Source organism: Furipterus horrens, unplaced genomic scaffold (assembly GCF_987537825.1).
Source record: "Furipterus horrens unplaced genomic scaffold, mFurHor1.1.pri manual_scaffold_4, whole genome shotgun sequence".
Taxonomy (NCBI): Eukaryota; Metazoa; Chordata; class Mammalia; order Chiroptera; family Furipteridae; genus Furipterus; species Furipterus horrens.
The window spans coordinates 6,286,277-6,299,149 of NW_028327174.1; the positions used below are offsets into that span (position 1 = coordinate 6,286,277).

The 12,873-nt window shown below is 36.7% G+C and overlaps 1 protein-coding gene across 1 annotated transcript in view; it reads left to right on the top strand.

Moving 5' to 3' along the window:
- ENTHD1 (ENTH domain containing 1) overlaps positions 1 to 12,873 on the top strand; it is a 93,058-nt gene that overhangs the window by 29,093 nt on the left and 51,092 nt on the right. The window contains exon 3 of the mRNA XM_090275323.1: positions 6,095 to 6,213. Within this exon, the coding sequence (XP_090131449.1) occupies positions 6,095 to 6,213 (119 nt within the window). The remainder of the gene's footprint in view (positions 1 to 6,094; positions 6,214 to 12,873) is intronic.

The following is a 12,873-nucleotide window of genomic DNA, read 5'->3' on the forward strand; positions in this document are numbered from 1 at the left end:
TTCTACCAAGGAACTAAATGTGTGCTATCTCCTTCCATTTGCTTGTGAAAATCCAGAAATAAATGCTGTATAATCATCTTATTTAATTAAGCACACTTCACTTTCAGTGTTGCGCTGCCTGATACTAAAAAAAAATTCTGAGTTTCCATTGACTCACTATATTATAGTATAACTGCCTTTCTTCTTGGCCCTATAAGATTATTTAATATAGGTACATACCATTTTAGTTATTCTATGCTAAAATTCATCTCCTGATATACAAGATATTTTTTCTTTCAAAATTCTTGCTATTCTTCAGTTTCTTCACAATTCAAAAATTACTTCCTAAAATTTTTTATTAATTACTTCTGTGATGTCTAAAACCTAGCTCTTTGTCATTTCAAGGATGATTTTTGTTGCTAAATTCTCAGTGATAATATAGTTCCCGATTAAACCACATGAAAGTACATAGATGATCTAAGTCTCGAACCACTGTTTGCCAGTACTAGTTAATTATAAAATCTCCATGCCCCAAATAAGCTTATTTTAATTATTCATTTTCATGTGAAGTCCAAGAAAATGCAAAGTTAGAACCGTAAATGCAAAGTTCTTATTCTTTCTTTAGCATCTTTCGTATATCCCATACTTGCTCCTTTGTTCATGTAGGTCCTTCTGTTTGGAAGAATTTCTCCTTCTACATTTATCAGGTCCTAGCCATCCTTCAAAGCTTGTTCAAATTTTACTTCCTATTTGAGGCTCTTTCTTATTACTCTGGTATACATTTATTTTTTTTCCTCCTTAGCATTTCTAGTAATAAAGTTAGTTAATTAAGGAAGTTGGCATGTGATTGTTCTCCTTTAATTGTTTCCTATAAATCTTTATGTTAGACTTATCCTCCTTGTCAGGCTAAACTTTTTGAAGGTAAGGACCATCCATGCCTTGTATCATTTCTTTCCAAGCTTTTTTTTTTTTTTTTTTTTTGCATAACTTCTAAAATGATTTTGAAAAATTATATACCTCCTTATACATTTTTAAGCTGATGTGTGAAATATTATCATAATCATAAGTAACTGCAAAGGATATAATTCAAAATATTGACATTGACGATAAAAGAAAACAGAAAAAACTATTATGTGAGACTTTTAAGTGTATGTAAAGGACTCTAAATACTATTTTGATTGATACTATAGTTATTCATTTGAAAAAAATACATGAAGTCTTCATGTTGGAAATTTTTACATCATTATTTTTTCCACTTGAAGTCATATTTCCATTCCACATCTTTCCCTGAATTTTATCCTAAGAGAAAGTGTTTTTATGTTTAAAAGTCTATTGTACATCAAATATACGAGGTCTGTCCAGAAGGTATCCAGCCATGTAATATGTAAATAGAGACATTAATTGAAGAAGATACACGACACAAGAAATGTTATACACAGGACAATGATGCCTCAGTCCCCTTCAAAATAGCACCTTGGACCCTCACACACTTCTCCCAATCGCCATCGGTTGCCCTGTTGTATTTTCCTGAATCTCATCACCAGTCTGAAGTCTCGTCCCTTTCAAAGGGGATTTTAGTTTTGAGAAAAGCCAGATGTCCCAGGGCACCAAATCTGGGCTGTAGGGGAGGCTGAGTCACCTGGGTGACTTGATGTTTTGCAATAAAAACTCTGCATGAGACCTGATGTATGAGCGGAGACATTGTCATGATGAAGCTGCCAATCACCAGTTGCCCACATGCAGCCTTCTGAATCATTCAAATAGTTTCCGCAGAGAAACATTCAAGCTTAATGCAAAATTTGATGCAGACTCATTGCTCTACTGTTCAGTCATTTTGAATGTAAGGCCCTACAGTACACATGCTCACTCCATGGCATCTACTGCCTCCACTTACTAGTGCAGTGAAGTCGCCACTGTTCATGCATGTGCATTCCAGTCCACTGTCCTTGGCTGCCAGGTTACATTGATGTTGTGCAAACCATTCTCATATATTAACAATGGCTGAACTTTTTCCAAACAGACCTCATATACATAAATTGAAATTATATTTTAGTTTTCTAACCAGAGGCTTTAAGTGATAAAATACTCCTTTTAGATTGTTTTATTATTTCAATTATTTTTCATACACAATCAGTCAAAGTCAAAACCACATAAATGGATTATAAGTAGTTATTAAACATAAAGCATACAATTTATTGGAAATATATGTTTTTATGAGATGTATGGAACTGTTCATTTACTTACATATGAAAATTACCTGTTGCTAGAAATAAACAGGATTCAGAATGAATTCTGTTTCTGTTTTACATTTTTAAAGATGTAAATGCTATGAAGACTTGTTCACATAAAATTGTAGGTGGGAATAGATGTTTTATTATAGTAATGTCAATTCAATGAATTGCTTCCAAGTAATATGCCAAAAATTATATGGTGATTTATTATAAAAATGTTTTTCATTTCATCAACTGCTAACTTGATTAGATCTTTCTTCAATGTTGTTGAAAGCAAAGAATTGGAAACACTCTACTTAGGAAAAGATTAAACAGTTAAACAATCAGTAGGTGTAATTTACTTTCTCAGTTTCTTAGAAAAATACCAAAAAACCTTTACTAAAATTTACCAAATGACTATTAATTATACCTTTTACACTTTAACACAATGTTCTCAGAATGTATGGGAAATAGAAAACCATTATTTGGAATGTACCTGTCAATATAACTTCTTGATAAAATGACTTTATTGTGTCATATGCTTTCAATGTGTTGTCATAAACTCTTCAGAACTGTGGATTTGGTTCATTCAATTTTTGGAAATTATTTATCATATTTACCTAGTTGGCAAAATGAGATAGATAAAATGTAAATCAGATATATTTACATTTTCTTTCAGAAAATGTCTTACTTTATTTATTCAAATACATGTGTAAACAAACATTACTCTGGTTGTATTCACACTCCTGAACTCCTTTCCTAAGGGAAATAGCTAAGGCATAGAGCCTTGTCATAAGGCTGCTGTATTGATGAATTAAGGGGCCCCTGCCTCCCCTGCTTTTTGCCTTCTTCTCATAGGCCTCTTTCCCAGGGATGAGGCATTCTTTGACAATAGTTGAGGGAGTGAAGAGCACAACCACATGAAATGAAATTTGTCAACTGTCCTGCTTCTCCATACTGTAATGTATCTGATTACCAAACATCCTGGCATGGACCAAAATTCCCTGTTATCTATGCCACGCTCTGGCATTAAAAGAAATGTGTCTAAGGCAGGACAACTTTGAAGTTCTACTTTGGATTTTTCATGCCTCGATTAAAGGAGGCAACCCTATACCAGTCTTTTTTACTATTGTTTGGTGCCTTAGAGGTTCTTACACTTACACCTTAATGGAAGATGTACCATAATAAGATTAGGTAAAGGATATGTCTTTCTTTATAAAGTGGGAGAAATTTATGATGAAAAGGAAGAGGGGAAAAAAACTAGCCTGATGCTTATACAGAGTTGCATTCTCATGATAGTTTTTGGACAGAATATATGCAGAAGCTGTGGATCTGGATACTGTGCTTTAAAATTATGTATGCCCTCCTAGCACTTGGGAAGTCTTTAAGTACCCACTGGTGTGTGCATACAGCACTTTGGAAATAGCTTTCTTATACTTCTAACTGTACCCAATAATATGTTGAGACAGAGTTGGTACTGATACTTTGTTTACACATTAATCAACATAGGGAGGAAAATAATATTGAGACTGTAAAAATGTTAAATTCAAATCCTATTTCTATACAATATTATACCTTATATTTAAAAATATGTGTCAAGGCTCTGGTCAGGATGGAGGCATAGGTAGACATGATTCACCTCCTCACACGACCATAGAAAGAATTACAACCAGATTGCAAAAACAAGTAGCAACAAGAACTATCAGAAAACCAAGCCATATGGAAGTCTGACAACCAAGGATTTAAAGAAGCCACATTTATTCAGATGGGTAGGAGGGGCAGGGGTGGGATGGAGAGACAGTGTGGCTTGGACAGGCTATATCAGAGGTGGAATGGATGGTTCCACATTCACATGTGGTGGATAAAAATCGGGAGGGATAACCTGGGAGTGAGCAATCCCAGCCTCAGGCCAGACCACAAAGCTCATGTTTCCAGCACTGGGAAGATAAATCCCCATTACCACTGGCTGTAAAAACCAGTGGGGGTTGGGGCAATAGAAGAAACTTCAGGATTTTCGCTGCTTAAAGGGCCCACATGGTCTTATAGTGTATGCAAACACCAGGGCAGCAACTGGAAGGGCACCAATCACATATGGGAAGTGGGTGAAGTGACTGGAAATGGTGAGAGCCAGGCAAATCACCAGAAGCCAGGCAGCAGCATTGTCCTCTCTATAAGCCCCCACCAAAAACAAAGACACAAAACAGTGAAGCGGGTAGCCCCACCTGGAAATTACCTAAGGCTCCACCCTACACAATTTACAGGTGTCTTTGCTACATAGGCCACACTAACAAGACAGGGCTTAAAAGCAGCTCTACCTAATACACAGAAACAATCACAGGGAGGCTACCAAATTGTGGAGGCAAAGAAATATGGCCCAAATGAAAGAACAGAACCTCAGGGAAAGAACTTAATGAAATGAAGATAGCCAACCTGTCAGGTGCCGAGTTCAAAACACTGGTGATAAGGAAGCTCAGCGGATTCATAGAGTATGGCAAAAAAATTAAAGGAAGAAATGAAGGTTGCACAAAGTGAAATAAAGAAAAATAGGGACACTGTAATAGAACAACAATAAGTTCTAAAAAAATTTGAAAACTGAAAAAATAAAAAAGAAAGAAAAATATACAGGGAACCAACAGTGAAGGGAAGGAAGTTGGGATTCAAATCAATGACTTGGAACAAAAGAAAGAAATAACATTCACCAGAATAGAAAGAAGAAAGAAGAATGCAAAAAACAAAACAAAACAAAAATGAGGAGAGGCTTAGGAACCTTTGGAACATTTCCAAATGTGCCAACATTCAAATCATAGGGGTTCCAGAAGGAGAAAAGGAAGAGCAAGAAATTGAAAACTTGTTTGAAAAAATAATGAAAGAAAACTTCCCTAATTTGGTGAAGGAAATAGACATACAAATCTAGGAAGCACAGAGTCCCAACAAGTTGGACCAAAGAGGACCACACCAAGACACATCATAATTAAAACACCAAAGGTTAAAGATAAAGAGACAATCTTAAAAGCAGCAAGAGAAAAGCAGAGTTACCTGCAAAGGAGTTCCCATAAGGCTATCAGCTAATATCTCAAAAGAAACTTTGCAGGCAAGAATGGGCTGACAAGAAGTACCTACAACCTAGATTACTCTATTCTACAAAGCTATCACTTAGAATGGAAGGGCAGATAAAGTGCTTCTCAGACAAGGTAAAGCTAAGGGAATTTATCATCACCAAGCCATTATTACATGAAATATTAAAGGGACTTATTTAAGAAAAAGATCAAAACTATGAACACTAAAATGACAACAAACTCACAACTATCAACAACTGAATCTACAAAACAAAAACAAAAAAACCAGAACAGGAACAGAATCATAGGTATGGGGATCACTTGGAAGGTTATCAGCTGGGAGAGGGAAGGGAAAGAATGGGGGAAATGGTGCAGGGAGTAAGAACCATAATTGGTAGGAACAAAATAGACAGGGGAAAGTTAAGAATAATATAGGAAAGGAAGAAGCCAAAGAACTTATGTGCACGACCCATGGACATAAACTTAGTGGGGTGGGATTGCTGGAGAGAAGGGGGTACTGGGCAGCAGGGGGGCAAAGTGGGAAAAATTGGGACAACTATAACAGTATAATTGGTAAAATGTACTTAAAAATGCATCAAATAATAAAGCTATAAAATAAAATTGTTGACTGGAGAAGGGCTAGAATTGAAGTTGTATTTTTAAAATCTGTCTCAACTTACTAATTATTGTAAAGGACTATATGAAAATACTATTCATGGGTAACTGTTGGCAGGTGATGTATATTTTATGGACAGAATGGATCTCCAGAAGTGATTAACTTAAAAATTGTGAGCTAATGTAAATGACTATTTCGTGCCAAAGTAAAATCGTAGCTTATGTCATTGACAGAGAATACTTCCAGGGCAGAACAGAAGCAAGAGCAGTGGCGGGATGTTCTGCCGCCCAGTGAAACGGGGTCGTCCCAGGAAACACAGCCACTCAAGTTTAATGCTTGGAAATCAACAGAGGTAAGTCATGGTAGCCGTTTGCCGTTTCTGCTCTAAAAAATGACTGCAAACTTAGTGCGTGAAATAAAACACAAACATATCATCTTATAGTTCTGCAGGTTTGAAGACCTATATAGTCTCACTGGGCTAAAATCACGGTGTCTATCTGCAGGGCGGCATTCCTTTCTGCAGGATCCAAGGGAGAATTTGTTTCCTTGCCTTTTTCCAGCTTCTTATGTTCTAGAAGAAGCTGCTTGTCCCTTAACTTTGTTTTCGGTGCCCTTTGCTAAACAGAGTTTTAAGTAAGAATAAGGTTAAATTATCAAAGTTTTCCTTTCTAGTTTGTGCATTTAAAAACCTTATTTTACAAATTTTTTTTATTCTTATATTATAAAGATTCTTTTACTTTTTCTTGTAAATGTTGAAATCCTTATGCGCTTTAGAATTTTACTATATAGTGTGAGATAAGGTCTTATTTTATTTGAACCCCTGTGGAAAAACAAGATTTAATTTATTGAACAGTCCATCTTTCTCTACCCATTTTAAAAAATATTTTATTACGAAATAACTAGAGACTTATAAGAAGTCGCAGAAATAGTCTGGAGTCCCCTGTACCTTCACCCAACTTCTCCCCACGCTGACACCTTGCATAGCTGAAGTTCACTGTCAAAGCCAGGAAGTGAGCGTTGGTTTGTTACTGCTGACTAAACTACAGACCTTTGGTTAGTTTTCAAATTTCCAATTCAGTATTCAGTTTTTTAACCTGCATGTGTGTGTGTATGTGTGTGGATTCTATGTAACTTTATCCTAAGTGTAGATTTGTGTAACCAGCGACAAAATTAAGACACAGAACTGTTCTATCCCCACAAAAGAAGTCCCCCACAGGGTACCCACTCCATCTCACCCTGAGAGCCTCCTGCCGTGGCAACCACTGATGTCTGCATCTCTAATTTTGTTATTTCTAGAATGCTATGTAAATGGACTCAAATAATATGTAACCTTTTGAGAAAGATTTTGTTTGTTTGTTTCAACATCATTTGTTGAAGACTTACGTTTTCCTGCAATATGCTTAAGTGTGGGTTTTCATGATCTCCCTTCCTTGTCAGCCTGTGAGACTTCCCAGTGGGAAGTCTTTCATCTCAATATCATTCTGAAAAAGTTATTTCTGGTTCAAATATTTCCTACGGTTTATTTTCACTTTTCTCTCTTGGGCTCTTGTTATCTGAATATTGGTTATTTTCTTTCTACCTTTATATTGCTTAATTTTCTTTAAATTTTCTATTTCTTCATTGTTTTCTTTTTCTAGAGGTTCTCAGTCTGATTTCCAATTTACTACTATAATTTATTCTCACCTATGTCCATTCCACTATTTATCCCCTCTGTGTTCTCTGCTTCAACATTCCAGTTTTACATTCAATACTTCATATTTCTATTTCATTCTTTTTCTTGTTTTTGTTCTTGTTTTATGTTGCTTATAGCTTTCCTTATTTATTTTAGTATGTATATTAAGGTTATGTTAAATTCTTGGTCCACCTTTTCTAATATCTGTGCTTCTAGTGAAAACTGTAATGCAGTTTTTAATTTTTCTTTTGAAATATTATACTTTTGATCCTCAAGTGACTAATAACCCCTAGGATTATGGCTGCTCTGTCTAGGGTCGCTGAAGGCCAGACCTTAGTCTGTGTCAGCTCTACCTGCTTACACAGGTGAGGGAAATGGACTCTAGGGTGGAGAGCACTTCTCTCCCCTCCCCTCTCCCTCCAAAAAATATCAGAGCTAATCATTCCTCACTCTAAGGATCAATGCCTTGGGGGACTGGAAGAGGGCGTGTGAAGAGGCATCTTCTCAAGCCTACCTAGTCGGTCCCCACTGATTGTTCTCATCTCCCTACCCACTCGGGGCTTCCGCTCTGACCAGAGGCTCTCCTGAGTACCTGTATGCGTCACAGCAGGTGTGCAGGCAGGTCCAAGGCAAAGAACGGTGGGGGTAACTCTACCACCTTCTTCCTTGTTTCATCTGACCACGGCACAGGCCACCCTCTGTCCCAAGCTACAGCCAACACCGGCTCCTCTCCCCTACTCACACGTAAACACATCCATTCAGAACGGAGCCTCTGTCTCCCAGCGGTCTCTCGGTTACTTCTCAATGAGATGCTGTCCCTCTATAGCATCTCCAGGGCTGACCCTGAGTTAGGGGCCACCAGAACCGGAACCAGAGCCTGCTCTGTTCTTCAGAGTTCTTTAATCTTCTCAGATGTGCACCTACTCCTTCCTGTTTGCACTTTCATATAAGAACGCACCTTAATAATTCTGGCATCTATGGCTCTCCAAGTACTACCTTTTATCTACTTCTTTGAAAATTTTTTCTGCTTAATTTCTATTAGATATATATTGGGCCACTTAATCTCTAATTTTCCATGCTTTTTTCCAATTTTCTACTGCTTTAAAAAAAAATCCTCACCTGAGGACATGCCTATTGATTTTAGAAAGGAGAAGGGAGGGAGAGAGGTAGGGAGAGAAACGTTGGTTAGTTGCATCTTATACGAGCCTGACTGGGGACTGAATCCACAACCCAGGCATGTGCCCTGACCGGGAATCAAACCCATGACCTTTTGATTTGCAGGACGATGCTCCAACCAACTGAGCTACATCGGCCAGTGCTCAACTGCTTTTAAAAATACTTTCTGTGTGTTTTGTTTTTTTTAATTTGAGGTAATTAATCGGAACCATCTTCCAGTTCATCCTTTCCTCCTTTCATTTGTGCCCAGTCTAGGATTTTTCTTGTCCACCAAGTGCTTTAATTCCAATAGCTACATTCTTTTTTATTTCCAGGATTTCTCATTTCTTATTTATATCCATTTGTACTTACTTCATCTCTGCCTGTTTTTATTTCTTGTTTTCTTATTCCTTTAAATTAATGTTATCCTTTCCATTATCTTTTTGAAGACTCTAAACAGACTTAGTTTTAAACACTTTTTAGAGTTCTTATTTTTATTTTTTCAGGAGTGAATATTAGTTTGTAAGCTCCTCTTGAGTGGCCCAGGTTTTTAACCAACCTTCTCTCTGAGTGTCCTGACAGTCCTTTCCAGCCTACCAGTTTGTCATTCGCTTCCTCCTGACACCCAGGTTCACAGACCAACTTTCAGGATTTCACTGGCAGCTTGGGCTCCTTCCTTGTTCTGATATCGAGAGGTTGCAGATCGGGTCCCCAGGCCAAGGGATGCTGAGGATCAGTTACTGGAGAAGTTTAGTTTGTGTCCTCTCACTTACTTGGGCATATGAATTCTTTAAGAAGCCCTCGTCCTGGACTGGGATGGATGCCCGGTTATTCCAGCTTCCTTTGTACGTAGGAGCTCCCAGTTCCCGGGCATAATTTCAAGCAGTGAGCCCATACTCAACACTCCTGTCTTGATTTTACAGTTTAAGTCTGTATTTATCCCTCAGGAGTTGAGCTCCTGGTTTTCTCTGCTTTTCTCCAGACCCAAAGCCCTAAACGTCCACGGCTTCCACCTCCTTACTACTGCATGTTTCTGTTCTTGATCTTATCCATGAAGATGTTCATCTTGTTTTTGAGCATGACTGTGACTTTAATTTTCACATTTGTATTTTCTCTTCCATTGGTAAGTGTTTGAAAAACAAAGGTATCCCCAAAGTATGAACTAACAGAACCATCTGGACTGGAAATCTGTTCCACTGGAGACTACATGAAATTATCTTATTCACTCATTTGTTTGCCTGTTTGGTGTATGTTTCCAGAAGGAAAGCTCCTTGAGAGTAGAGACCTTTTTGGTTTTATTCATTAGTGAATCTTTAGTTGCCACATTTTTGTTAATGAAGAAATGAATGAATAGTAGACCTTCAAGAGTAACTTCTTTCTCTTCTTTTCCCGTGAAAGAGGCTTCTTTGGCCTCCTGCTCAAAGAGCTTTGTTTAGTGCTCCCTGCCATGGTTGCTATAAGGGAGACTGGAGTTAGTTCTTGACCTTCTGTTCCCAATCCCTTTCCCCAACCCAATTAGATATTGGATTAATAGCAGCTCAGAGGAGCACATAAAATCAAAATTTCACTGTTCCTTAATTGCGTAATAGCTCACAAATTGAAAATGTGTAGATTATTTTCAAAAATATGACATTAAGTCAAAATGATTTTTAAATTTGAGATTAATTTATTTGCTGCTGATAGCTTTTAAGGGAGAAAATAGACTGGAATAATCTTATATGCTTTGGAGCCTAACAGAGATACAAAATGCGACTTAGGGTTTTGTTTTGTTTTTTTCTTTTTTTGTATCAGTCTTTAAATTCTCATTGTTATTGTTTTTTCTTACTTTAGAGGAAGATATCATAATTAATTTACATCATTCCACATCTTATATCAGTGAGCAAAAAAACTGGTTCCCTTCTCTCAAAGGAAGTATTTCCCTTTTTCAGAACATTACTATATCACAACCTTGTTCCAACATCCTACTGACAGGCATCTCCTCTCATAACTATCAAGAACAGTTGATGCGATCCAATGTTGTCCTCTTCTGTAATCTGCTCTTGCAGCAGAAGACAAAAGCGATCAAGTCAAACAGTAAATCTAATGGTTGTTGCCAAATGTACTGCATCTACATTAAAATTCTCGTGTTCTTAATACCGAATGAGAAAGAAATGATATTGTTGGTTGTTTAGGTAGACTGGAGGATGCTTAAAAATATCTTTTAAAAGCTTTAAATAGAAACCTCTTTAACTATTCTCTTTCTACAAATGAAAGAAAAACCTAAAAGCAGTAAATAAAATTCTTAACCGAACAGGGCTTTCAAAAGAAAGAGCAGAGCTGGCCTGTGTGAAGGAAAGCCTTCACGTCTATGGCACTTAGAGGGAGGTGTGTTTTCTCTCTGCATACTGCGCAGAGTTTTCATTATTAAGTTTGCTAATTCATAAGGCTAGCTGTAGCCTTTCACCACCTCAAAAGATCCTCCTCTTTTCATGTTGAAGGAGATTCAACAATGAGGCTATGACTTTTTCAGTCACAGTTGTTCCCATAGCAACAGGATGCTATGAATTGATTCACATAAAATTAAAGCTGACCAAAGCCTTCAGTCTCATTGTGAGTTACTAAATTGCTAGTGATTGGAGATAAATTTTATTTCCTACTGCCTCCATTTATTATTTTGCTAAATTAAGAGTAAACAGTTTTTATCTTTGGGTTTATTAGCAGGTCATTTATTATATTTGTGAAAGTTTGAACTCATCAAAGCTGTTAGAAAAATGGAACTTATACTTATCCTAATTATGTTACTCATTATCCCTTTACCTTCTGCATCATTGATTTGTGCTTATAAGTCCTTTTGTATTTTCATATTTGCACTTTCATTTTTTTTAAATTAGAAAATACTTACTGAAAAAAGTTTAAACAATATAAAAAGTGAAAAACAATGTTTCTTCTTACTTTCCCATATTCCTTCCTTCCTTTCCTATGGGGCAATTATTACTAGCAGTTTGAGTGTGTGTGTGTGCGTGTGTGTGTGAATTTGAGGGGTGGATTTTTTTGTGTCCCTACATTTCTTTTACCTAAATGCTGTATAATATGCTTTGGAACTAAGCAATACATCTTGCATGTTCTATATAAATGCAATTATTTAATGTACATTGCTTCAAAATATGCTTTTTTCACTAAAATATATGTTATGGACATATTTCTATATCAGTACATATAATTTTGCTCTATTCTTGATATTTAAATGACTCTTAATTTCTTTAACCATTCCCTGTTGGTAATCATTTAGAGACTTTTCATGTTGGTGGAGGGATATACGCCTAGGTCAGTGATACACAATAGAGGACCATGAAATAGACACACACAATATGGAAAACTGGTTTTTGACATAAGAAAGTCAGTTTCAACAAATGATATTAGAGAAATTGAACATCTATAGGCAAAACCTATGACTCTTAAATTAAATCTTATATAGAAATTCACTCCAAATAGATCAGAAACTTAAATGTAAAATGTAAAACTATAAAACATAAAAAAAAATATTGGAGAAAGATCTTTAGGCTCTAGGGCTGGCCAAAAACATAATCCCTAAAAGGAAAAGGAAGAAAACACATAACATGAGGCCTGATCACAATTTAAAACTTTTACTCTATGAGTAAGATCGCCCACACACAGCATAAACAGGAATGATGTGTGACAACAAAAACATAAAAGGGGAGGGAATAAAGGTCTGAATTTGCAAAGGAGGGTGGAGATCAGATGCATTCAAAAGAAAAAGGACTGCGGTATACATGGAACTTTCTTTTTCATAAACCTAATGGTAACCACACACAAAAAACCCAAAGCTGAGATACGTAACTTCAAAAAGGAGGAAACAGAGGGGAAAAGTATGGAGTACCATACAAAAGGAAAAAACAGAAACACAAAGGGAAAGAACCAGTGGAGACATGGAGCGATCAGAAAACAGAAGGTAAAATGGCTGTAGGAAATCCTCACACATCAATAATCACCCTAAGTGTAAATGAACTGAATTCACCAATAAAGAGGCACAGTGCAGCAGATTGGATCAAAAAATAAAACCCAACCATGTGCTGTCTTTGGGAGACACATCTAAGCTGCAAAGACAAAGACAGACTCAAAGTGAAAGGGTGGAAAATGATTCTCCAAGCAAATAGTATCCACAGAAAAGCAGGTATGGTCATACTT